This window comes from Mirounga angustirostris, unplaced genomic scaffold (genome assembly GCF_029215605.1).
Source record: "Mirounga angustirostris isolate CCGP_5_RB_7025 unplaced genomic scaffold, mMirAng1.0.hap1 SCAF_3, whole genome shotgun sequence".
In the NCBI taxonomy this organism is placed as follows: domain Eukaryota; kingdom Metazoa; phylum Chordata; class Mammalia; order Carnivora; family Phocidae; genus Mirounga; species Mirounga angustirostris.
The window spans coordinates 150,315,988-150,343,787 of NW_026991711.1; the positions used below are offsets into that span (position 1 = coordinate 150,315,988).

General features: G+C 34.2%; 1 protein-coding gene across 15 annotated transcripts in view; it reads left to right on the plus strand.

Moving 5' to 3' along the window:
* GULP1 (GULP PTB domain containing engulfment adaptor 1) overlaps positions 1-27,800 on the plus strand; it is a 275,824-nt gene that overhangs the window by 213,539 nt on the left and 34,485 nt on the right. For 12 of the 15 annotated variants that reach the window (XM_064586812.1, XM_064586809.1, XM_064586805.1 and 9 more), the window contains 4 exons: positions 12,485-12,601; positions 12,798-12,878; positions 13,283-13,375; positions 25,513-25,651. In XM_064586812.1, coding sequence (XP_064442882.1) covers positions 12,485-12,601; positions 12,798-12,878; positions 13,283-13,375; positions 25,513-25,651 — 430 coding nt within the window. The remainder of the gene's footprint in view (positions 1-12,484; positions 12,602-12,797; positions 12,879-13,282; positions 13,376-25,512; positions 25,652-27,800) is intronic. The other 3 variants (XM_064586811.1, XM_054506097.2, XM_064586810.1) reach the window with 2 other exon arrangements.

A 27,800-nucleotide genomic window follows, 5' to 3' on the forward strand; every position in this document is an offset into this window, starting at 1 on the left:
ATCATGCCTTGAGCCGAAGGCAGATGCTTAACTGAATGAGCCACCTAGGTGCCCCTATAAGACATTTTATATAAAGTTCTAGTTGTTTTTGAAATTTATCCTATTAGTGAATGCATTATATTTAATATTCCAAGTGTTTCTTAACCATGATCATTTGCAGATGTTTTTCTCTATGTGATTGAGAATATGAAAGTTGATATTTGTTGAATATCTTTTATGTGTAAGATATAATAACCTTTTACCACTTATACCAGGCAATAAACTCAGTTGTCCTTCTTTCTTGCTTTACACATAGAAATAAATGGCCTTGGGGTCCTTTGAAATACTCAGAATTCATTATAAATATTAGCCTTGTTATATTTTTGTGTCACGTGTTTTTATTTGATCTCCATCCAAATTTATTGGATTATTTAAAACATAAGCTTGTCAGAGTCCCTGCATAGTTATATTATTTCAAAAGTATAAACTCTGTTTTACCCTAATCGTTAATTGTTAGTAGTTGATTTCAAGAATTTAAATTCCTTGACCCATTATTCTCTTTGGATATAGCATATTAGCTGTTTTTTTCTTGAGTGTTGAAAATAATTTCTTGAAGCCTAAAGCAGTGGTTCACAACTATTAGTGTATATAATGTTCATAAAGAGGGCTCTTTGGTTTTTACTTCAAAAAATAAGCTCATACTTATTGGGGCTTGATCTCAGGAAATCTGTATTTAACAAGTTCACCAAGTGATTCTGCTGCAGGTATATGGAAGTCTGGCCTTTGAAAAGAGGTCCAAGTTACTTCTTCAGCTATAAGCATGCATGACTTTCATGAGCTCAAAGAGGCTATGTTTCCTCAAAATTTTATTATATCATTTCACCTCAAAGTTTTATTTGTTCTAATTATAATAAGGACTATATTTATAAAATTGATTTGATATGTATATAGAACTTTTGACATGCCATCCTAATCTTGAATTCTCATTTTAAGTAGCTTATCATGGAGGATTAAAACAGGAAAATAAATAATGGCCCAATTGGCAAAACTCTTTCCTCTTTATAAAACCAAGGCCAGGAAAGTTGAGTAAGTTTATCAGTTTACAAAGCTAGATAGTAACAGAATCAGGATTAAAAATTTAAGACCTTAGATTACCATTGTAGCATTGGTTCCATCATGCTATATTACTTTTGTAACTGTGACCTGTTCCAGAGCCCATCCACTCTTACTGGGGCCTTTGTCTTATCTACTCATTGTATCTTTTTCAGTGCTTCTGTGAAATTGTTGAAAGCTTGAAAGATTGATAAAACCAATCATAGTATGTCACAAGACTGGAAATTCACTACTTTATAAACAGTTTCATGTTGTATTAATGAGTCTCCCTCCCTCCATGGTGACAGTGAGGAGCTAGAGTACCCAGCCCTGCCAAGCAGTAATGAAGAGAGGCCAAATGTGGAAGCTGAACCTCTACCCCACCAGGGAGTAATGAGGTAGTGCTCTCCATTCCCATTCCCCTACTGGAGTGGTGTCATAGTAAGCCACTAAAACACACAGTGTAAATAATTTCTAGAGTCTTTAATATCTAAAATATCCAAGATTTGATTGAAAATCACTCATCATATAAAGAAACAGGAACAGGTTAAACTAAATGAAAAAAGATGACCAGTAGATTCCAACACTGAGATGACAGAGATACTAGAATTACCAAAGATTTTTAAACAGCCATCATAAAAAGAATGGTAAAATAAACAATTACAAGCACTCTTAAACAGCCATCATAAAAAGAATGGTAAAATAAACAATTACTAGCATTCTTGAGACAAATTGAAAAGTACAAAATTTTATCAAAGAAATAGAAAATCTAAACAAAGAAATAGAAGATATAAGAAAAAGCCACTAGGAATATTAGAACTGAAAAATTACAATAACCAACTGAAAACTCAGTATCTGGGCTCAGTGGCAGAATGGAGAGGACAGAGGAAAGAATTAGTGACCTGGAAAAAGGAGAGATTACAAAATTTAATTTAATTTAGCCAATTTAAACAGCACAGAGATATTAGGCATATGCATGCACACACATGTATACAGACACACAACACATACACACTGCAGGCACACACACACAATAATATAAAAAGAGAACAGGACTTCAGGGATCTCTGAGTCTGTAACAAAATAGGTAACATTTATGTGTCATCAGAGTCCTGGAAAGATAGAAAAAAGAAGAAAAAGAAAACAGCCTTGAAGAAACACTTGAAGAAATGATAGTTGCAAACTTCCCAATTTTGACAAAAGGCATAAACCCATAGATTCAAGAAATCGAGTGAACTCCAAACAGGATAAACCCAAACAGTTCCACACCAAGATACATCATAGTTAAACTTCTGAAAACGAAAGACAAAGAAAAATCTTGAAGACATAGGACATAAGTCCTAGAGCAGAAAATCAATTTGAAAGACAGTGTATTTCTCATTAGAAACCATGAAGGCAAGAGGAAGTAGCACAATATATTTTGAGTGTTTGTGGCCAGGATGAGGGGAGAACTGTCCAGAATCCTATAGCCAGAAAAAACATATACTTCAGTAATTAAGGAGAAATTGAAAAATTATCAGACGTGGGAAAACTAAGGTAATTTGATTCTACCAGACCTACCCTAAATGAATGGCTAAAGGAAGTTCTCTAAATAGAAAAGAAACAATAAAAGAAGGAACCTTGGAACATGAGGAAGGAAAAAAGAACAGGATAAGCAAACATATGGGTAAATCTTTACTCTCTAAATTGTTATTTAAAATAGAAAATACCAACAGCGTTTTTCACAGAACTAGAATTTTTCAATGGTCTTAAAATGTGTATAGAACCATAAAAGACCCTGAATAGCCAAAGCAACCTTGAAAAAGAAAAGCAAAACTGGAGCCATCACAATTCTGACTTAAAGTTATATTACAAAGCTGTAGTGATCATAACAGTATGGAACTGGCACAAAAATAGACACATAGGTTAGTGGAACAGAATAGAAAACCTAGAAACAAGCTGACAATTATATGGTCAATTAATCTTTGACAAAGCCGGAAAGAATATCCAATGGGAAAAAGACAAACTCTTCAAATGGAACAGGAACACTGGACAGCAGCATGCAAAAGAATGAAATTGAATCATTTTCTTATACCACAATATAAATTCAAAATGGATGAAAGACCTAAATGTGAGAGAGGAAACCATCAAAATTCTAGAGGAGAACACAGGTGGTAACCTCTTTGACTTTAGCTATACCAACTTCTTTCTAGATATGTCTCCTGAGACAAGGGAAACAAAAGCAAAAATAAACTATTGGGACTTCATCAAAACAAAAAAGCTCTTCACAGCAAAGGAAACAACAAAACTAAAAGGCAACCTACAGAATGGGAGAAAATGTTTGCAAATGACATATCTGATCCAAAATATATAAAGAACTTATAAAACTCAACATCCAAAAAATGAATAGTCCAATTAAAACATGGGCAGAAAACATGAATAGACATTTTTCCAAAGAAGACATCCAGATGGCCAATAGACACATGAAGAAATGCTCAGCATCTTTTCACCAGGGATGAATGAGGGAGATACAAATCAAAACTACAATGAGATATCACCTCACACTTATCAGAATGGCTAAAATCAACAACACAAGAAACAACAGGTGTTGGCAAGGTTGTAGAGAAAGGGGAACCTTCCTGCACTGTTGGTGGGAATGCAACCTGATGCAGCCACTGTGGAAAATAGTATGGAGGTTCCTCAAAAAATTAAAAATAGAACTATCCTATGATCCAACAACTACACAATTATTTACCCAAAGAATACAAAAATGCTAATTCAAAGGGGTACTTGCACCCTGATGTTTATAGCAGCATTATTTACAATAGCCAAATTATGGAAACAGCCCAAGTGTCCATTGACTGATGAATGGATAAAGAAGTGTGTGTGTGAATATTACTCAGCCATAAAAAAGAATGAAATCTTGCCATTTGCAGTGACATGGATGGAGCTACAGAATATTATGCTAAGTGAAACAAGTCAGAGAAAAAGAGACAAATACCATATGAATTCACTCATATGTGGAATTTAAAAAACAAAATAAATGAACAAAGGGGAAAAAGAGAGAGAGGCAAACCAGAAACAGACTCTTAACTATAGAGAACTAACTGATAGTTACCAGAAGGCAGGGGGAGTATTTGTTAAAAAAAAAAAGCAAAAAATACTTTCTGATGTGATTCTAAATGTATATATAGGAAATATGTAAGGCAATTATTAACAGGACAGTTGAAGGGATGTAAACTTTTCTGTCTCTCACTTGAACTAGAAAAAGGACAACACTATTAGACTGTGATAAGTTATATAAATATATACATCCTAGAGCAGTCATTTAAAAAGCTATACAGTGAGATACACTTAGAGTGCTACAGGTAAATCAAAATTTTATTATAAAAATATTTCAAAAATTCACATCAATACAGTGAAAAGAAAATAGAGAAAGAAAGGTGACGGAAAAGAAAAATTTAAATGGCAAGCTATCAAAAATCACATTAAATGTAAATGGTCTAAATAAAAGAGGTGGTCAGAGTGGATTAAAAAACCTAATCCAGACATATATTTTCTACAAGAAACATCTTGCAAATGTAGTGTTATGGATGATACAGGAAGATTGAAAAAAAAAGAATAGAAAAATATATATCATGCAAACATTACTTAAATGAAGGAAAAGTATAGTAATACAGGTAGACTTCAAAATAAAATTATGAGGGACAGAGAAGGGCATTATATAAAGAAAAAAAGAGTCATAACACCAAGAAAGCCATCTAAACATGTATATCCAAACAATAAAGCTATAAAGTAAGTGAAGTAAAAACTGATAGAACTGAAAGGAAACACAAGATAGACAATACACAATTATAGTTGAACACTTCACCACCACCACTCTTACCAAAATTGATTGAGAAACTAAACAGGAAATGATCAAGAATATGGAATTACTCAATTACTCAATTACATCGTCAGCCAATGGGATCTGATTAATAGCTATAGGGATATCCACTCAACAGCAGCAGAATGCATATATATGGTCTTTCAGTGCCAAAGGAACATGTACAAAATAAACCATATCCTGGGCTATAAAATAAATCTCAAACATTTTTAGAATTGAAACAAGAAAAAAATCAATTTAAAAATTAATAACAAATTCTTCAAAAATTAGAGCTGAAACTTACAAGTATTTCATGTGTCAGAGAGAGGATTTCTCAAAGGCAACTATTAAAATATAGTGAACTGTATGTAAATGAAATAGAATGTTATCAACATTTGAGTGATGCAGCTAAAACAGTGCTGAGAGAAAAATTTAAGACAATTAACACATTAAAGAAAAGGAGTCTCAAATCAATGATCTAAGCTCCTACCTCAAGTACCTAGAAAACAAAACATCAAAATAAACTAAGAAAATAAAAATGACAAAGGAGAAATTAACAACATTGAAAACAAAAACAATAGAGAAAACTAATGAAACGGCTGGTTTTTTGAAAGATCATAAGATATCAAAATTTTAGTGAAATTGACAAGGTAAAAAAAAGACACAAGTTGCCAATGTCAGGAATGAAACAGGAGATTTCACTGCAGACCCTCCAGATAGCAAAAGAATAAGAGGCTACTATAGATAACTATACATTTAAAAAAAAAATTGACAATATAGATGAATTAAATCAATTTCTTGAGAGAAATACTACCATGAATCACCCAATATTAAATATATAATTTGAATATCCCTGTAACTAAAAAGGAAGTTGAATTTATAATTTAAAGCTTATTAAAAGAGAACTCTTGATGTCTAGATGGTTTCACTGGAAGAATCTATAAAATGCTTAAGTAAGAATTAACATTATTCTACACAACCTATTCCAAAAAACAGAAGAGATGAGAGCACCCCTCAATTCATTTTATGAAACTAGTGTTTCCCTAATACCAAACCAGACAGACAGTGAAAAACAAAAGTACAGACCAAGCTATATCCCCCAGGAATATAGATGTAAAAATTTCTAACAAATTATTAGCAAATATAATTCTGCAACATATAAAGGAATTATACACCAAGACCAAGTGGAATTTGCTCCAGGGATACATATCTTGTTCAACATTCAAAAATCCAACCATGTAATCAACCGTATTAACTGGCTATAGAAGAAAAAACATATGATCATATCAGTCAGTGCTTAAAAAATATTTGAAAAAAAATCAACACCCATTCAGGGCTAGAAACTCTCAGAAAAATGGGAATATAAAGAAACTTTTTCAATTTGATAAAGAACATATAAAACTACAGGTAAAATTTTACTTAATGGGGAAAAAGCTGAATGCTTTCCTTCTAAGATTGAGAACTAGGCAAGGATTTCTACTCTAACCACTCTTACTAAACACAGTCCTGGAAGTTCTAAAGGCAATAAGGTAATAAGAAAATCAAAAGCATGCAGATTGTAAAGGAAGAAATATTACTTATTTGCAGATATCATGATTGTCTATGCAGAAAATTCAAAGGATTCTTAAAAAAAATACTTGGATCTAATAAATGAGTTCAGCAAGGTGACAGAATACATAATAAACCTACAGAAATCAATTGTATTGCTGTATGCTAGCAATGAACACATAGATACAAAAATTTACAATTACTTAAAACAAAATACATAGGTGTAAATGTAACCTAAGATGTAAAACTTGTATAGGACTTGTATGCTGAAAATTACAAATTGCTGATGAAAGAAATAAAAATAGATGCAGATAAATGGAGAGATATGCCATTTTCACGGATTGGAAGACTCAATCTAGTAAATATGTCAGTTCTCTCCAAATTAATGTACAGGTTTAATACAATTCCTGTCAAAATCATAGCAAGATTTTTTTGTAGATACAGGCAAGAGGATTCTAAAATTTATATAAAAAGACAAAGGAACGAGAATTGTTAAAACAATTTTGAAAAAAAAAAGTAGAAGAAAAAAGTTTACCCTATTTCAAGACCTCTTACATACTTAACGGTAATTGAGACTATAGTTTTGGTGAAGGGATAAATAGATTAATGGAACAGAATGGAGAATTCAGAAATCAACTCACAAACATACCCCACTGATTTTTGACAAAGGTACAAATGCAATGCAACACATGCAAAATGCAAAAGATGCCCTTTTCAATAAATGGTGCTTACGAAATTAGATCTCTGTGGACAAATAAAATGCACATTGACTTAAATCTCACACATTATACAAAAATTCATTGAAAATGCATCATGGACTTAAATGTAAAATGCACAACTATAAAACATTTAGAGAAAGAGACAGAATATTCAGGGTGTGGGGATAGGCAGAGTTCTTAGACTTGACACACAAAACAGGATCTGTAAATGGAAAACATGGCAAATTGAGCTTTATCAAAAATAAACATTTTTTTCTGTGAAAGTCCTTATGCAGGAGATAAGAAGACTACCCAGCACTGAGAGAAAATATTTGCAAACATACCAAAGAACTTTGAAAACTCAACAGCATAAAATATCAAATTGGAAAGTGGGCAAAAGATACAAAGGATCATTTCATGGAAGAGGATAGTCAGATGGCAAATAGCACATGAAAAGATGTTAACATTGGTATCCATTAGGGAAATGCAAATTAAAATGAGGTATCACTGTACAACTCTCAGAAAAACTACAATAAAAAAAGGTGGCGATAGAGGTGCCTGGGTGGCTCAGTTGGTTAAGCGTCTGCCTTAGGCTCAGGTCATGATCTCAGGGTCTTGGGATCAAGCCCCGCATTGGGCACCCTGCTCGGCAGGGAGTCTGCTTCTCCCTCTGCTCTTCCCCTGCCCTTGTGCTCTCTCTGTTTCAACTAAATAAATAAAAATCTTTAAAATAAATAAATAAAAAATAAATTTTAAAAAGTGGCAATACCAGATGCTGGCAAGGATATGGAAAAGTGGTTCACTTGTACAAAGCTATTGGGATATAAAATGGTACAAACACTGGGGTAAACCATTTGGCAGTTTCATAAAACACTAAACATGCAATTATCATATGACTCATTTGGGCATTTATCCCAGAGAAATAAAAACTTGTGTTCATACAAAAACCTACATAGAATGTTTATAGCAGCTTATTCGTGATAACCCCAAACTACAAATATCTCAGATAATGGATGAATGGTTAAACAGATTCTGGTATATCCAAAACATGGAATACTACTCAGAAAGAAAAAAGAGTGAACTATTAATACATGAAACAACCTTGGTAACTCTCCAGATAATTATGGAATGAAAAAAGTCAATCCCAAAAGCTTACATACTGTATGACTCCGTTTTTATAATCTTGAAATGACAAGATTAAAGAAAAGGAGAACAGATTAGTGTTTTTCAGGAGTTAAGGACGTGGTAAGGGGAGACGAAGAGTATGTGGCTATAAAACAGCAAGATGAGGCAGTTTTGTGGTAATGGAATTATTCTGTATCTTGATTATATTAATATCAGTATTAGTTGGTGTGGTTTGTACAATAGTTTTTGTAATATATTACCATTGGAGGAAGTGGATGAAGGGTACCCATGATCTCTCTGTATTATTTCTTATAATTGCATATCAGTCTAAAAAATACCTGGAAAATAAAACTATGGCTATATTTTGTTTTCGTCTTATTTTAAGTAAATCTAGGCCAGAGAGATTTAGTGCCTTTCTCAGAGTCAGAAAGCTAGGTAGCAATAGAATCAGAAGTCCAGTGTGAGACCCTAGATTCCCATTCCACATTCTTCCATCTTCCATGTTATATTACTCCCATGACTGACCTCTCCAGAGTTCCTCTGCTCTTACTTCATTCTCTTCATTCCTTGTATTTTATATATTCAGTACTTCCGTGAATTTCTAAGAGTTTGTTTGAAATTTAGATGAAACCCTACACTAGTATGCTATAAAATTAGAACTCACTTTATTAGTATCATGTGTTATTAAGATTTAATATTTATACAACTATTGTAGTCATCTCATTAAGTTTAAAAAATAAAATTAGAATATAGATACTCATTATGATGTGACTGATCTTGTTTATTTAATATAAGGTGAATATACAATCACTATCAACTCCTTAGCCATCATTTTTTCAATTTTTTTTTCCAAATGTTAATATAATATACTTTATTCACTGGATGTTACACTTGATATATATTTTTTTAAGATTTATTTATTTGAGAGAGAGTGTGTGAGCACAAGTGGGGAAGGGCAGAGGGAGAGAGATTCTCAAGCGGACTCTGTGCAGAGCACGGAGCCTGATGCAGGGCTTGATCTCATGACCCTGAGATCATGACCCAAGCCAAAATAAAGGGTCTGCTGCTTAACTGACTGCACCACCCAGGAGCCTCTACACTTGATAAAATTTAAATAGTAGCCCCAATAAGCGATGAAAGCTTCACCCCACCAACGTATTTTCCTTTATTTATGTGCAGTGAGATATAGATAAGGCAAAGTTTAAAACCTCTCTCTTACTTGTTAACTAATTGTAAAAAAGGGTTCATGTGTCAAAAGAATCATAAATTATTATTACTAGAAGGAATCATTACACCCAGTCTTTTCACAAGCTTTATTTGTAAGTTCTTTATTATATATTCTTGTTGTATTTCATGTTTGCTTTGTAGTAATTTTTTGAAATAAATTTTTTTGAATTTAACAAATATTCTTGCTCTTTATATTTCATTAAATGATTGGATGGGGGGAATTCATCTTAGTCATTCATGGAACTGAGCTGATGTAATTATTCAACAGGGAAATTCAAGTTAAAAACACATTGAGATAGCATCACTCATTCAGTTAGGGTGATCAGTTAAAAAGACTGTCAATATATGATATTGGTGAGAATGAAGAGCAACTAGAACTCTCTTACTGCTGGTGGGAATGTAAAAGGGGACAATTATTTTGCAAAACAGTTTGGCAGTTTCTTGAAATGTTAAAATAGAGCTATTCTCTGATTTAGCATTTCCATTGAAGATATTTATCCAGATTTTTGAAAACAGATGTCCACAAAAAGATTTTAGAAGAATGTAACAGTTTTATTTATAACCAAGAATTGAAAACAATGCAAGTGTTCCTTAATAGGCAAATAGATAAATCAATCTGGTATATTCATTAGATGGGACACTAATCAGCAATAAAGCAAATGAGACATACAACATCTGAGAAACTCCAAAAGAAGCCAGACAGAAAAGAATATATATATACTATATGGTTCATTTTTATGGATACAAGGACAGACAAAACTGATTTATGGTGATGGAATTCTAGCATTGGTTAACCATAAGATATGTGATTTGACTGTAAGTAGGCATGGGAGAACTTTCTAGGATGATAGAAATATCCTATATCTTTAATGACAATGGTGCTTATATAGGTATATACATTTATCAAAGCACATCTGATTGTGCAAATATAATCTGTATGTTTTATTGTTTATAAAAATGTGTGAGGGCTTGTAGAGTCAGATATTTTGGATTTGAATCCAGTTTCTCCACTCACAAATGGATATCTCACAGAGTTGAAGCTGCATTTGTATTGTGGGATTATTCTCATAGATTAATTATGAGAATCAAGTGAGGTAATGTATGCAAAATATTTTCTGGGGAGTTAAATGCTGTTTTAATAAAAAGATGTCTTAATCATGAAAGATATGTCTTATCATAAAGAATATGATTTTTAAAAGTTATTACTGTAAACAATTATAATGAAGTCAAACGTTATTAATGATAAATCAAACCTGCTACCATTGAAACAATTCTCTGTAATGTACACCTTGAGTATTTTAGGGTAACATACTGTCTTAGGAGGAGGACACACTGAACCCATAAAAAAGAAGGTAGAAAAAACAACCATAATTTACAAATATGTCTTTATTATTGTAAAACAAATACTAACACATTACCTTAAGTTTTGAAGTTAGAGATTTAAAAAATGATAGTCCCACAATCTATTATAACCACATTTACTATGTTTTAATATTATATGTGATCACAACAACCAATGCAACTAATTTTTTTATATGTGTACTTTTTCATTAGTTGGAATCATTGAGTACACATAGTTTGGTATCTGGCATTTTCATTTCTGTAATATTCCTTAATGTAGCTTCTTTTTTCCCCTTTTTTGTGAGACAGATAGTACTTATATATAATTTTAGGAATATATTTTGTATTTTTTAGTTAACTGGGTTAAACTAATTTTTTTATACTAAAAGCCTTTTTTAAACAAATAGTGAACTACAAAAATGACAATGTCTTAATTAAATCTGTGTTATTCATAAAAGAGACTCTTAACTAGATGGGTTGCTGGAGGGGAGGTAGGCGGGGGTTGAGCTAGATGGGTGATGGGGATTAAGGAGGGCACTTGTGATGAGCACTGGGTGTTGTATGTAAGTGATGAATCACTAAATTCCATTCCTGAAACCAATATTACACTCTATGTTAATTAACTAGAATTTAAATAAAAGCTTGAAACATTAAAAAAAATCTGTTATTAATAAAGCATATTTGCAATTTAGATTTTTCATAGCATATCACAAAGCTTTAGGATTTGCAGTAAATTAAAGCATGGCATTTTCAAGATTTAATATTACCACCAGTTTTTATGTCATCTGGAAATCTTATAATAAATATGACATATTTCTGATGGATTAAATCAATTAATGCCTTTACTAATCTTTTTAATAAAATGTTAATAAAATAAATTTTTATTTAGTGTTTACATTGTGCAAGACACTGATCCCAGTCAAGATATGAATGAGGAAGGAATGAACTGGTAGACTTAGGACATTTGTGGCATTGTTTTTGAGGCCAAATTCAGATAACATATATTTTGTTCAATAGGCACTGTGTTTTATAGTAATGTGGTTTACTATCACTTACAATTGGGAGTTTTCATATAAAAATTCAGATTTCTGACCTCATCTCCCATATTTAAAATCTGACAACTCTGGGTTGGAATTGTTCATTTCCACAAGCCAACAATTAACTGGAACTGATTATTCCACTTTGAGAGGGCATAGCTCAAGTTTTCCACACCACCCAGTCAGCCTCATTCGAGTTACCTGCCCGGTTTAACCAGCCCTCCTCATTAGGAAGAGGAAATAAGTAGTAAAGCAACAAGAGAACTGCAGTTGTCAATGTGCTTTCATCTAATAGGCCCGAAATATTTGAGGAAAGAAGGAAAACAAACTAGGAAAAAATGCTATGATGAAATAGATGAGAAGGTGGATAGAACTCTTGCTTCCAACTTCAATAGCTACTCATTTAATTACCAAAGCTTTTGTTTTTTTAATTTTGTGCATGGATAGGCATTGAATTATTATGTTAGCATAGACAACTTGATTCATTGACCACATCTCTACCTGCAGCCATTTCCCCTTTGAAGTACCTCATGTGAATGTTTTTCTTGATTCAAAGAACAGTCTGACATATCAAATCTTTGGTTTTTACAAAGGCTGAAGAAATAACTTTAACAATTGGCCAAGCATTTGACCTGGCATACAGGAAATTTCTAGAATCTGGAGGAAAAGATGTTGAAACAAGGAAACAGATTGCAGGATTACAGAAAAGAGTGAGTAAACTAAACTTTTTGTTTCACATTTATGTGATGTAAGTACAGGGAAACTTGCATATCCTCAAACAAATTTAGAAGGCCTGCCATTAAATTTCCCCCACACTGATTGGAACTGCTTTCACTGTGTTCCTATAATTTTTCATTCCTGATCCCCTGCACAGTTTTTAACCATTTTATATTGAATTCCCACAAGAACTTAGTGTTCTCATGTGACTTTGCTTCACTTCCTGATGCTTCTCATGGGGATCAGAGCAGCAGAAGCAGCAGATGCTGGGTAAGTGGTTTCCCATGCAGATCAGATTCCTTTGTAATTAAATTATACCCTTTCTCCACTGTCTTCAAAGTCATCATAAGCAAGTTTCACTGTCTTGCGGTTATACTCCAAGATTATGGGTAACAGACTGCACAGTGCAACCAGAAAACACAGAGATGAGGTATTAGAAACATGGAATTTGCACATGTGTAAAAACATATTTTAAATCTAATAAAAAGTCTTTCCAATGATCTAGAATTTCCTGATAATCCCCAACCTTTATCAAATAATTTTCTCCCCTGTGCACAAGAGTACATTAAAATTTTAAATAATATAAAATCCTATTCATTAATGTAGCCAATATGATGGCCAATATTTTCCAAGAATAAATTTCTGAAGGTTATTCAATAATCATTGCTTTTTAGATTCAAGACTTAGAAACCGAAAATATGGAACTTAAAAACAAAGTACAAGATTTGGAAAGCCAGTTAAGAATAACCCAAGTATCAACATCTCCAGTAAGTATATAGACTGTGTGCATGTTTTCCTTAAAAACAAGACTTCCTGGTGATAGAGCATCTCTGGATCATCAGCTCTGTGATGTTTATAATACTCTGGGATCAGTAATTTAAAACATGGGTAGAGGAGAAAGATGCTAATTAAAAAATTAAAATTACATAGGTAGCACAGACAAGAGTTGTTTTTCCATGTTGCTCTTTTCCCTCGTGTTTTGCAGAATAAACCATGCCTCAGTATGTTCTTTTTCTCTTTGTGACATATTCTTTCTTTCACTCTTACTGATTACTATTTACTGAGGTTAGATTTAATGACCTAAGCCAATCCACCCCTGGACTACTGACCTTCATCATAGAAAATGGACTGTTAACAAGACTGACTTTGGTTTCTTACATTACATAGCAAGGGTTTCCACTGGGAGTGACACAATTGAATTTCAGACACTGAAATGAGTGGTAGTTTCTGCAGACAACTCTCAGATATTTAGAGTTAAATTATTTACTTTTGGTTTATCATAGATTTGAAATCCTTTTCCCAATACCATATATGATGCCATTCTTTCATGATTTTGGCTAAGGGAATCTTTTGGAGGAGGAAGATGGAATTTAAGACAATATTTTTTCTGGCAAAATATATTTAGAAAACTTTTTTTCTTCTTAAATCATCTGTGCTACTGATATTCTCCAGTAAAGTATATATTTTATTTTCATTTTAAAAATATTTAATAAAACTGAAACATGATTATGGCATTTGCAAACTTTTAAAAAGAAGTTTTGTTTCTAATTTTTATTTACAAGTCCATGTTGGTTCAATCTCTAGGCTAACACAATGAAAATTATATATATATAGAGAGAGAGAGAGATGGATAGATGGATAGATAGATGATAGGTAGATAAATTAGATAGATAGATAGATAGATAGATAGATAGATAGATAGATAGATAGATAGATAGATATAGATAGATTGCTTGCTATACAATGTAAGAAACCAAAGTCAGTCTTGTTAACAGTCCAATATCTATAATGAAGGTCAGTACTCCAAGGGTGAATTGGCTTAGGTCATATATATATATATGTATGTATATGGCTATCTAGTTCTAGAATATTTCAGCAGTTCATAACCATAAATAATGCTCCTATAAGAAATTGCATTTAGGGTTTCAAATTTTTTTTTTTTAAGATTTTATTTATTTATTTGAGAGAGAGAGAGAGCACAAGAGGGGGGAGCGGGAGAGGGAGAAGCAGACACCCTGCTGAGCAGGGAGCCCAATGTGGGACTCGATCCCAGGACTCCAGGATCATGACCTGAGCCGAAGGCAGTCGCTTAACCAACTGAGCCACCCAGGCGCCCTAGGGTTTCAAATTTGTTGTGCCCTGGAAATGGGTCAAAAAACTTTATTTTAAACTCACAGTTTCCAATCTTTCTCACTGAAGCAGGTTGGCATTTCCATTGCTTGGCAAATAGTGTATGATATTGGGGCTGTTATGGCCAAGAGAGGTTGTGAGTGAGGTTCGTATGTTCCCATGTACCTTTGTTATGGATAGTGAGGCTGGCTTTATTAAAATATCCTTCCTGTTTTGTTTTTTGTTTTTTGTTTTTTTCTCTTCACTACCATCACTGTTCGCTTCTCATCAAGATCATGATATTTATTTTTCTTTCCTCCCTAGTCCCAAAGAACAGGGCATCAGCTCAAACTCCTTTTTTTTTTTTTTTTAAGATTTTATTTATTTATTTGTCAGAGAGAGCACAAGCAGGGGAAGCGACAGGCAAAAGAAGCAGGCTCCCCGCGGAGCAAGGAGCCCAATGCGGGACTCGATCCCAGGACCCTGGGATCATGACCTGAGCCAAAGGCAGACCCTTAACCAACTGAGCCACCCAGGCATCCCTCAAACTCATCTTTAAACTTTGGTCCCAAAATGAAGTAACACCCTTCTTGGTCTTTTTGAAAGTCTTACTATAAGCCATCCTGTGAAACAAACTAGGAGTATAAACATAAATGAAGGGAAGTTACATTTTCAAGCAGTCTTTTTTTTTTTAGATTTTATTTATTTATTTGAGAGAGAGAATGAGATAGAGAGAGAGAGCATGAGAGGCGGGAGGGTCAGAGGGAGAAGCAGACTCCCTGCTGAGCAGGGAGCCGGATGCGGGACTTGATCCTGGGACTCCAGGATCATGACCTGAGCCGAAGGCAGTCGCTTAACCAACTGAGTCACCCACGCGCCCCTCAAGCAGTCTTAATAAAGTGTTGTTTCTGTAATTCCTTGTATGTAAATAACAGCTTTACTTTAGTAAAGACCCATTACCATTTTGGATGTAAACCCAAAGCTCTGTCTCTAGATGAAGAACTAAGATATCGTGTTGAGGGGCAAGGTAGATTTGGGAGGAGCAAGAAGTTCTGGGGCATGTTGATGAATGATGAAACAGCCCTCCCCTCTTTTATCTCCTGAAAGCAGGCATTGCCCTGGACTGGCACTGGGGTAACTAAGAAGAAGGTGGGTCAGGTTGGGGGTTATGCATGTGCATTGGTGATCTGGAATGGTCACCAAGTCAGCTTCAGAAATGGCAAGGATCAGGAGGAATGAAGAGATGACACTTGCCTTAGTTCCAGTGAGCATGACAGTTGGCATGTAAATGAAGCACAGGCAGTCTGTATGTTCATTATTCAGCAGGTCTCACTGGTAGAGTCTGTTATATAAAAAACAATAAAATTATTCAAATAGGCCGTATTAAAAAGGATTAGCTCTCCAGAAGTTGTCATTTAATAATTATTATAAGCATTGTGTTCATCTCAGTACTGAATGTGTCTCAATAGAATGCTTCAGAGATTATAACTAAAAGGCTTAATTAAAAAAAGAGAAATCATTTTCTTTAAACCACTTTTTTGAACCTAATACATATGTGTAGAAAATTTATTGCTTCATTGATCATTATGCAAATAACTCAGATTATAACTTTGCAATTATATTCTTTTGTCATAGTAATATCTTAGTATTATTTTTTTTTTTAAGATTTTATTTATTTATTTGACAGAGACAGAGATAGCGAGAGCAGGAACACAAGCAGCAGGAGGGGGAGAGGGAGAAGCAGGCTTCCCCCCGAGGAGGGAGCCCGATGTGGGACTCGATCCCAGGACCCTGGGATCATGACCTGAGCTGAAGGCAGATGCTTAACGACTGAGCCACCCAGGCGCCCTCTTAGTATTATTTCTTTATTTTAACTTCAAAAATTACTTGTCTTATAATTTTTCAGTTTCTAAAGGCTTATATGATTTTTGAAATTGCTCATATACTGGAGGATGTACATCTTCTTTAAGATAAAAAATAGAAATTATTTTATTTTTAAGGAAGGAGACTCAACATTTTTAAGTTGCTAAAAGATATCTGATGTTTTAAAAAGTTTTTGAAGAGATCATGAACAAATACTTTTGCCTTTCATTTTCGATTTTAGTTATGTAGCTGTGGAATAAATTAATATAACACTAAGTGCTATATTTATTTCACATTTCTTAAAATTATCTCCCAATTTTCTGATATTAAAAATGAACTGAATCAAATTATCTACAGTTATTTAGTATGAAATATTGCCATGCTTATAAATATCCACTCTGTTGAAGATTTTTTAATGATTCAAACTATTAAAATTGAATTTTGAAAACAAAGAAAATTGTAAATAATTAAAATATAAATTTAAAGTATAGGTAACTTGTTTAATAGCTTGCAGTGGGTCTATAGTAAAGCAAATTTCTGTTAAGTTAGAACTTTCTTATGAAATTTGACCACCAGTTTAATAGGACAGAACCAGGACACAAAGTGCCACACAAAGTGCCTCACAGAGTGCCACCATGTGTAGCAAAGTTAATGCACAGTAAATGCCTGTTGGGCTTGTAATTCTGCAAGTGAGACTCCATAGCTTTTCTTTCTTTGTTCGTCCTTTGCTCTCAGAGGACTGAAGGATAGAATGCTCCAAAATTGCTAAAGTTCTCAGAGGTTTGTTTAAGGGATTAGAGGCAACAATTAATGCATGAATTGAAGAAGTGCTGAAGTGAATTATGAATCCCATTATGCACATCAGAATTGCAATATAGGTGGGTTTGGTATGAAAAATTAATTTGGCATCAGGTTCTCCCCAAGCTTTCAGTGTGTTATGGTGAGAGGAAGCCCCAAAACAGATGACTCGTCTCCAATGACCAGCCCAAGATGCGTCTTGATCCTTTTGGGAACCAAATTTTCTGAAGACACACAGAAGTAACTCTTCTGCCATATAAAACAGTCTAATTCAGAAATGGTTCTCTGTAAATGATTTAACACTATAATTTGGTTCATAAAAATAGGCATATAAAACAACAGTTTCCTGAAATATCAGGATTTGCTAGTGGAACACAATATAATCCACATCAAGCAAGTGTTAGTCAAAGTAAAAGAAAAGATTTATCTCCGATCCTAGCTTTCAAGTAGTCTCTTTGGAAAGAGGGAGAGAAGAGAACAAAAGTAGGAATGGAATTATGGAGGGATTGTGAAATTAAAAGTAATGTAGAAAATGAAAATAATTCAAATTGCTGGTTTGGATGCTGTTCTTATCAGTTGTGTGATGAAATAGCAGATAAAGTCAAATATGGGAAGCATCAGAAAAATAAGAAACATTTTTGATTAGCTAATTAAAAAATCGCAAGCTATTTTTACTAGCAAGAGGTCCAAAGTTATAGTTGAATTTCTGTAACACAGAACAATGGTTCAGAGAAATCAGATCTCCTCATAAGAAATTTCAACTTTTGAGATGCTGATCTTTTATTCTATATTAAGTCATAAATGAAAAATGTGAGGCCCTGTTGAGTAGAATATTCTGGACTGAGAACCTTTGATACTTTAAGGACTCACCATGTGGGTGAGAACATAGATCCATTTCTCTGCACTCCCCAAAGGCACCCTATGGAAAGTTTGCTATTTCTTAGATGGTGGCCGGCCATCCACGTATGTGTTATATACATCATTGTGAATTGGTCATTCTGATTTGTTTTGAGAATGCAAACTAAGTAATTTTGGTTCAAACTTTTAATGAAATTCTATAGCAATTCTAAAATGTCCTTTCAAGGTTTCACTGTGTAAAATGTAGTTTTGTTTTTATTTTTCCCAGTCCTACCAAGTCATCACTCCTTTTTTGAAAAGTATCTTAGTGACATGTCTTATGTATTACAGTGCATATCACTTTGATTTTTATTTTCTTACATTTTCCAACTCCACACATTAGATACAGTTGTGATCTGTTATGGTAGCTTGTGAAATATTTATTGAATATCAAATATGGTCATATGATATTCTAGGCTGTTGGGTTTTAGCAGTCTATGAATTTCAGCTGTTGTGGGGAACGGAGAGGGAGATGGGTAATCATCCCATAGGTAAATGAATAAATAAATTTAAAAATTCAGGTCTGATATATGCTATGAACCAAAATAACATACAGCAGAATAGGAGAGAATTGGTGGAAACTCTTAAAGACAGTGATCAGGGAAGCTCTTTCTGCAAAGGTAGCATTTGAATTGAGACCTACAGTTGGTCAATGCAAAGGGCTGGAAACAGTTGGTAAGACCTTTGTGCCTAGAGCATAGTGACCAAGAGCCAAAAAAAGTTGGAGATGACACTGGAGAGAGAGGGGCTAGATTTTATAGGGACATGTAGAGGGTTTTTTTGGTTATTTTTTTTTCTTTTTTAATTGCACTGAGAAGTTACTCGTAGGTTTTAAACAGGGGATTTGGGGATTTGGGGATCATCTGACTGATGTATGCCCCACGGTCTATAAAGAGGCCAAAATGAGGTCCCAAAAACTGTCTAGGAGACTATTTCAGTAGCTTAGGAAAGATAGAAGAGTAAATTGGTCTGGAATTCTGTCATTTCAGACGGTGCATATAACTTGATACATTTTTTTTAAAACATTGGGAGAGAGAGAGAGCAAGCACAAATGGGGGAGAGGCAGAGGGAGAGGAAGAAGCAGACGCCCGGCTGAGCACAGAGCTAGTTGTGGGGCTCCATCCCAAGCCCCTGAGATCATGGCCCAAGCCAAAGTCAGATGCTTAACTGACTGAGCCACCCAGGCGTCCCTAATGATACATTTTGGAAGTAGAGCTTGCAGGATTTACTGATGGATTGGTTGGGGCTGTAGAATAAATGAGGGATCAGAATTGTCCCTTAGGGTTTTATCCTGAGCATCGGGTTGGTGATGCCATTTTTCAAAATAGACATGACTTGGTGAAGGTGCATGACAAAGATTTAATATTTCACTTTTGCTCATGTTAGTTCTGCCTACTGGACAGCCACCTATAGATGCTTATTAGGTGGCTGGATATGCAAATCTGGAATTGAAGGAGGAGGTCTGGGCTCATGATTATAGTACTTGAATGAAAAAAATTTGCTCTTTTTCTGTCACCATTTGGACTGTTGTTTATTGTTTTAGTTAATACACCCAGTATAAATTTGCCCAGTGTGAGGTTCTAGAGTAGTTTAGTTCTAGCTAAGGAAAACAAAATAGAGGCTTATTTTTTGCTCAGTATTAAAATTAAAAGACATGTCTAACTACAAACCAATGTATATGTTCAATATATATCCAAACCTGTTTTGACTAAAAACCAATTCCTCATATGCATGATGAGTGAAGGACCACACTTATTTTTAATTTTCTCATGGATAATTGACATACTATTTTTTAATTTATTCTTAACAAACAGAATGCTTACATGTCTCCTAAATACCACTCTGTTGTTCAATCATAGATTCCTTTTCTAAGGCAAATGAAATAGCCTTTGATAGCACCCATATTATATACCTCTGTATCACACTGAAATTGTGGAAATCTTTTCATTGGTTTAGAAATTGGGTCCTTATTTTATACAGTCCTTTAGATACCCTGAGAAATTTCCGTTACTTGACTGTGCTGTTTGCTTTTTGCTGTGTTCTAGTGGTTTGGCAATAGATTAGAGGTTGGGTTTCCACCATTTGGTACTAATTATCTAGGAACAATCTGATTTCCATTTATTACATTCACATGGCAGTGCTGCCTGTATTTATATCAGAAAAAAAAAGGGGGGGGTTATTCTGCCCTCCTAGCCTCATGAATGCCCCCAGAAGATCGTTCCATTATAAGATGTGGGCATAGCAAGTTAAATCAGATTGTTCCTCTTGATTCTTGTATCTGGATGCTTACATTTTACTTTTCTGGCTATAGATGCTTTTAACCAAATCAGACTATTGCCAGGAAGTTAAATGAATAAAATTGTAGTCCTTAGAAGTACTGGACTTTCTATTGCTGAGTAAAATAAATGTCTCCCTTTCAATTAAACCAAGTGTTTGTTACTGGATAAAATTCTACCTTTACATAATCAACTGTGTGGCCGCTGATTAGACTTGATAGGGCAATTATAACCTAAAATGTGTATTTCATTGTGGGTAAACAAAAGTGCCTATTTATCTTCCTCTAGTGTTTTCTCGACTGTTACTGAAATCAAGATGGGCAAGAGCAGATTGTGAAAACTCTCAGTTACACAACAAGCCAAATGTGAATCTTTAAACAAAGGCATAAATTTTAAACATGACATTGATTCAAGAACATTTGCTGCCTACAAAAAATGATTACCGGTTCACGGCTTCATTTTCATAATTGTTACTTGCAAAAAAGACGATCCTGAAGAAGTAAACTCTGTCTAATGGGAAGAAAAATATATTCTGTTCCAATTTTGACCATGAGTACCTGATCAAATCATTTAATTTCGTGTTGCAGTTTTCCTCTTTGGATATGCAGACAATCCTATCCATTTAACTTGTGGCATTCTTGGAAGAACAAATAAGATAATAGGTCTTACAAGTAAGAGACCAATATAACCAAACTGTGAATCTAGAAATCTGAAAAAATGCATTCATGATGCTATAAATTCTAAACTGGAAGTTATTACTTTTAAAACTTACTGGTTAAAAAGTGATGTCGTAAATGTAACGTGATAGTGAGCTTTGAGAATGTGAATCAGCATGGCAGCATAGAAAGATTTGCCAGAATGTTTTGCATCACCATTGTATTTCTTCATCTAGTTTTATTTGTAATCTACCAGTTTTTCAACTGGAAAAAGTTAGACATCATATTTCAAATATAAATTTAAATAATTTAAGTAATTTACTTTGTAAATTTAATTCTAAGTAGAGTTTTTTAAATAATTATGATAAATCATATTTTAATCTTAAAGTTGTGTGTTTTACATTTTAAAAGGGTATTTGGATATTTATATTACCAAAACAATTAACAGCATAAAATAAAATTGGTATCATTCTAATATTTCTGTAGATATTACCAAAGAACTGTTTAATGCAATTTGTTTATTGTTGTTTGAGTGTATTTGACATTTACTGAGAATTCAAACCCTTTTATAACACTTCATCATTGCTGTCATAATTAGAAAAGACTAAGGCTGAAATACTCACCATGGCCTGAATGTCCCAAGCCACTACTTCCTCAAAGAGCAAGCTACAAAACCATGACAATGAATCTCAAATATGGGCATTCGTTGTTTTTTTTTCCTGTTTTTTTTTTTTTTTTTTTAAGAGAGAGAGAGAAAGGAGGGGCAGAGGGAGAGAGAGAATCCCAAGTAGGCTCCAGGCCCCGCATGGAGCCTGGTGCAGGGCTCGATCTCACAACCCTGAGATCATGACCTGAGCTGAAATTAAGAGTCGGATGCTTAACAAGTAAGACACCCAGGTGCCCCTGGGCACTCATTATTAATAGGCCTTAAGAACCTAACAATGTCTGCGTAATTAACATGTAATGGTTGAACATAGAACTCCTTATTCCCTTAGAACGGGATCACGTCTTGTGCACCTTCATAAAGACCAGAGCACTTGGAATTATGAGCATAAAGGACTAAACCGTGGTGCCATGAATGTAGGAGAGTCCAGAAATTTTGGTTTTTAGCCATCTGTCAAAATACTGACAGAAGACACAAAAATACCAAGCTCTTCTATGTATTTAATTTCTTAAAAAATAAATATCCTCAACCAGTTAAAAATGGCAGCTTAAAAAATGACTAGCTCCTGACCACCTAAATTTAGAAACACCACTCAAAATATTTAACAGATGTAATAATTAATTCCTTGACTTGAATCATTTCTTTTTTAAAAAATTATTTTATTGTTATGTTAATCACCATACATTACATCATTAGTTTTTGATGTAGTGTTCCATGATTCATTGACCTGAATCATTTCTAAGTTAGGAATCACAAACTCAGACATCAGCAGAGCCCAGGCTGTGACATAAATATGTAATGGATGTGTGGTGGTGGTGATGAATTGGAGAGCATATACCCAACTTAAAAGGCACAACAGTTACTACCAGTTATTTTCATGCAAGTCTGTGGGCCCACTTTCTAGATTTCGTAATTTCTCAAGAAAAGCTCCAGATTTTAATGTGCAGTCTCTTAACATTACCTGCAAGCAATTGATTTCAATATATCAAAAGATCTGTGTGACCCGAGCAACAAATGCCAGTTGACCAAATCTACATTACTGATGACCCAAAGGAAACCTGGGGTGGTTAGTGTTAGAGTCTTTAACTTTGGATACTGCAACTATTTATAGATATCCAAGCCTTGCCATTTTGGAAGTGAAAATACCTCTTAAGTGGAGTACTTAAAAATTTGATTATTTTCATATTACATACATTCTTCATCTGTATAAGTATACATTCTCAGAGTAAGTAGAAGGCATAGTATTAGCACTATCATAAAATACTAGAGCACTTATAAGTTAGCTTATTTTAGCCCTCAGTTTGTTTTGAGGCATCTGGTTAAGATTTTTGGGCTAATATAAGCCATATAATAATATAGAGTACTTTCATTTATGTTATAAACCAGATGATACCAAGGACAACTTCCACATAAAATCATGCTTCACTCACTATAAACATTCTTATCAATTTATAGTTTAAGTTTAAAAGTTGCTCTAGTATAAATTAGGCAATAAATATACATTGACATTTTATTATATGTCTAGTATTTTGATGTGTTATATAGCTTTTAGAAAATACTTCTTTTAGGGCGCCTGGGTGGCTCAGTTGGTTAAGCGACTGCCTTCGGCTCAGGTCATGATCCTGGAGTCCCGGGATCGAGTCCCGCATCGGGCTCCCTGCTCGGCAGGGAGTCTGCTTCTCCCTCTGACCCTCCTCCCTCTCGTACTGTCTCTCATTCTCTCTCTCTCAAAATAAATAAATAAAATCTTAAAAAAAAAAAAGAAAATACTTCTTTTAGATAAAGTTTAGAAAAATTTTGTGCACAAGGAACTTACAGTTCTCACTTAAAATTAAGTAGAAGGTGGCCACCAATCACAAAATTGTACAGTAAACTGCATAGACTATAAAATAGAATTTAAAATCATGTGTATACAGGCATGCATGTCTACATATCTGCAGATAGATCACTATGGAGAGCAATAGGGGAAACAGTAATTATATAACTGTATATACATGTTAATAGAGTGGTAAATTATATAACTCAGACCATCAGGGATTTTGCTTCCACACTGAACCCTTCCCTCAACTTAAATCTCTCACTTCACCCTGCCTTATTTTCCCCTCAGCTTTGAGAAATGTGCAAAGAGGTGACTCAGCTTAAAAACTTCCTTCAAATGTGTGGGTTCTCCTAACTATCATTTTGGTTATTACCTTTCACTGTGAGGTTATCAAAAGCCAATTTGTGTTGGCTGCCTCAAAATCCTGTTAGTGCTTAAAAATCCCTGAAGTGTGACCTGTAGTTGAGAAGTCCCGCGCCAGGGCCAATCCTGTCAGGCTCTATCATGGGCAATTGCAAAAGCTTCACCTGCCAAGCCCCCCGGGGGGAAACTGCCCTCCCCGCACCAGGTACAGTGCACAGTATGGAGGAGTTGCAGTCAAGGACTCAGCCCCTCAACCCCTAGGCCAGCTGTGCTCTTCCGCATAGCATATCTGCATTCCTAGCCCTGGTGCCTATATTCAGAGGCCTTCTTTCTGGAGGCCCTTAACCATGGCCTTTTTTAAAATGCCTCTGTCAAGGCCATCTTAGGAGGGCCTTGAAGACTCCTTTCTCCACTCTGATTCAGTATTCAGTACTTTTCTACTCCTAGCCCTTTCTCCTTTCCCTCCCCCTGGCTTACTATTCCTCACCAAAATGGGAATTCTCTTTCTTTTCTAGATTGTGTGTGCCTGTATGTGTGTTTTTTTTCCCCCTGAATGACAAAGTGATGATTGTTTCATTCTTTTTTTTTTTAATAAAGATTTTTATTTATTTATTTGACAGAGAGACAGCGAGAACAGGAACACAAGCAGGGGGAGTGGGAGAGGGAAAAGCAGGCTTCCTGCTGAGCAGGGAGCCCGATGCGGGGCTCGATCCCAGGACCCTGGGATCATGACCTGAGCCGAAGGCAGACGCTTAACGACTGAGCCACCCAGGCGCCCCCGATAGTTTCATTCTTACGTTACATCTTGACCCACACTGACCCAGATAATTTAATGATTTTGGTAGTATATTTAGTGATTATTAATTTATTTTGCAAGGTAGCTATTATCATAGAAAACTTAATGAACTCTTACCCAGGAATAAAAGGCACTGCAGTGAGTATAATAGTTGACTGTCATTGTAGTTATAAATACAAATTAACTTATACTCTTCGAAATTTTTTTAAGTTGCTATCAATTGCATTTGAATGGTCATATTTAAGAAGGTGCATTACTTATGTTCAGTTATTTCTGTTTCCAACTTACGGAAAATATAATAGTGAAATCATGTTTTTATACAGTTTCTAATATTTTCAGTTCTCTGATACAAATGGCAATTGTTTCTAGATATACAAAAATATCTAATATCTTTTATATCTATCTAGAATAGTATTGTCACCATTTTTGCCATCATCTTTAAGGCCATTGTTGCAGAGATTTTCTGTTGCTTTCTTTCCGATGAATATTTGGTACCTGGTTAAATCATATGGAATTGCCAACATTTGATCTAGAAAACGGCAAGTTCATATGATTCAACTGAATTTGTTGTTGTTTATCTATGTTCTCTATGCATATGAAATATTTAGCATTATAATGTGTCTACCTGAAATACTGCCTTAATTCACATTATTTTCATTGCAGGCGGGCAGTGTGACACCTAGGTCACCCTCCACTGACATCTTTGATATGATACCATTTTCTCCAATATCACACCCAGCTTCGATGCCTGCTCACAACGGCACACAGCCACCTCCAATACCTAGCAGATCTACTGAGATTAGTAAGCCTTCTAAACCAACATTCTTTGCTATATTTGTGTAGATTTTAAATGTTTAATTGACACTTTATGGAAAATTACATATCTTAAGTTCACTAAAAGTGTTAATTACCAACGAATTATGTCTACTTGTGCCGAATTAGCTAATCATATTTAACTTTATAATTCAGAGTATACTACTAAAGACATCACTATTGCATTTGAAACTATTTTATGAAAAATGATATTTTTGGTATAGGGTTATTTATATCAATACAAAGCATTTAATTATATTTTATTGTACTTGGGGTTATACTTTTAATGTTTTAATGGTTAAAAACAACTTGGTGGTAATTATTTTAATATTTTTGACATGTTTAGTAGAGCTCAGTGTAAATTTTTTGTTACCATAGAGTATAGGAATATTCTTAAAGAAATACATAAATATATGAATTCCATGATTCATTTATTTATTAATCCTATATAAGTGTTCTCTCTTGATATCTAAAATACTATACATGCATCGCTTTTCTGATTTACCTTCTATACATTTGGAAGGAACATAAGAGTCTCTTACTGATGAATTGGAAAGCATCCAACAGATGCTCATTTTCAATGTCGTGATTGTATTTTGATCTGTGCCCTGTCACAGAAACTTAAAGAGTAGTTCCCAATGGCCATGCTCAGTCATTATGTCCAAAGGAAACTGAAGAAAAGAGAGTTTTACATACTGTGCTTTATTGCATCCTCTCTGATTCACATTAAGACATTTTCAATATAACTCTTAAGTTTTAGCTTGGGCTTAAAGTATGTCAGGGCCTTTAATTTATTTGTTTCCCCCTATGGAACTTATCAAAATATATTGCACATGTTAGATATTCAATAAATTTTAGAGAATTAATTTGTAAATGCAAAGTAATAACATTAGAAACTTTAAAAATCATTTTACAAAAATATATCAGTACTTTTACATAAATTGAAATATATATTTAAATTCCTCTGAATATATTTTGTACCAATGCAAAATATTTTTTCAGGAAATAATCTATAATATATATGCCACAGTGTGTTTTTAGCAAATGTTGCCAATATCCTGATACATAATGGGGCTTTTTTTTTTTGTCTATGAGTATCCCACATCTCTTCCTTTACTGTTTTTTAATTCCTTGGACTTAACCACTGGTTTACTCATTCATTTATTTAGTCCAATGGGCATTTGTATAGCATATATGCTAGACTTGGGTTATAAGCTGGAATTTGAAATATAAATTAGCTATATATCTACAAAAGAGGATTTTAATCAAAGTCAAAATAGAAATTGAGAAGAGTGAATAGATTTGAAAATATTTAGAAAGAATAATCTATCAGGATGGTAATTGAGAGTTCATAATCAATTATGACTCAGGATTTTAGACTGAATGTTGTTAACAGGGAAAACTAGAGGTAGAAAAGGTGAAAATGCATTCCATTTTAGACATTGATAAATTTGATACGCTTTTAGAAAATCTAGGCAAAGGTGCTCAGATAGTTTTAAGGAATTTTTTAATGAGAAACTGAAGTTAACACCTTGCTACATTTTTTAATATCTAATGATCCTGAGTGCCAAAGTTTAGTAAATACAATGAAAGATAGATGATGATAGATAGATGATAGATAGATAGATAGATAGATAGATAGATGATAGAATTCTACATACCCCATACCATGTCTATCTATCTTTATAGCAAATGCTATTGGAAAAATGGTACAGAAAGACTTACTTGATACAGAATTGCCACAAATCTTTTTAATTTGTAAAAAACCACAGTATCTGTGAAGCACTGTAAAGCAAAGCACAATAAAATGAGATAAGCCTGTAATAAAAATCTCTATTCCTCTTGATCAGCTCTTCTTCCTTTTCATTAATTTGTTTCTTTTTTTTTTTTAAGATTTTATTTATTTATTTGACAGAAAGAGAGAGAGCGAGAGCAGGAACACAAGCAGGGGGAGTGGGAGAGGGAGAAGCAGGCTTCCCGCGGAGCAGGGAGCCCAATGTGGGTCTCGATCCCAGGACCCTGGGATCATGACCTGAGCCAAAAGCAAACGCTTAATGACTGAGCCACCCAGGCGCCCTCATTAATTCATTTCTTTTCACAAACATCTATCATGTGTAAAGCATTGTTGGACAGGCTTG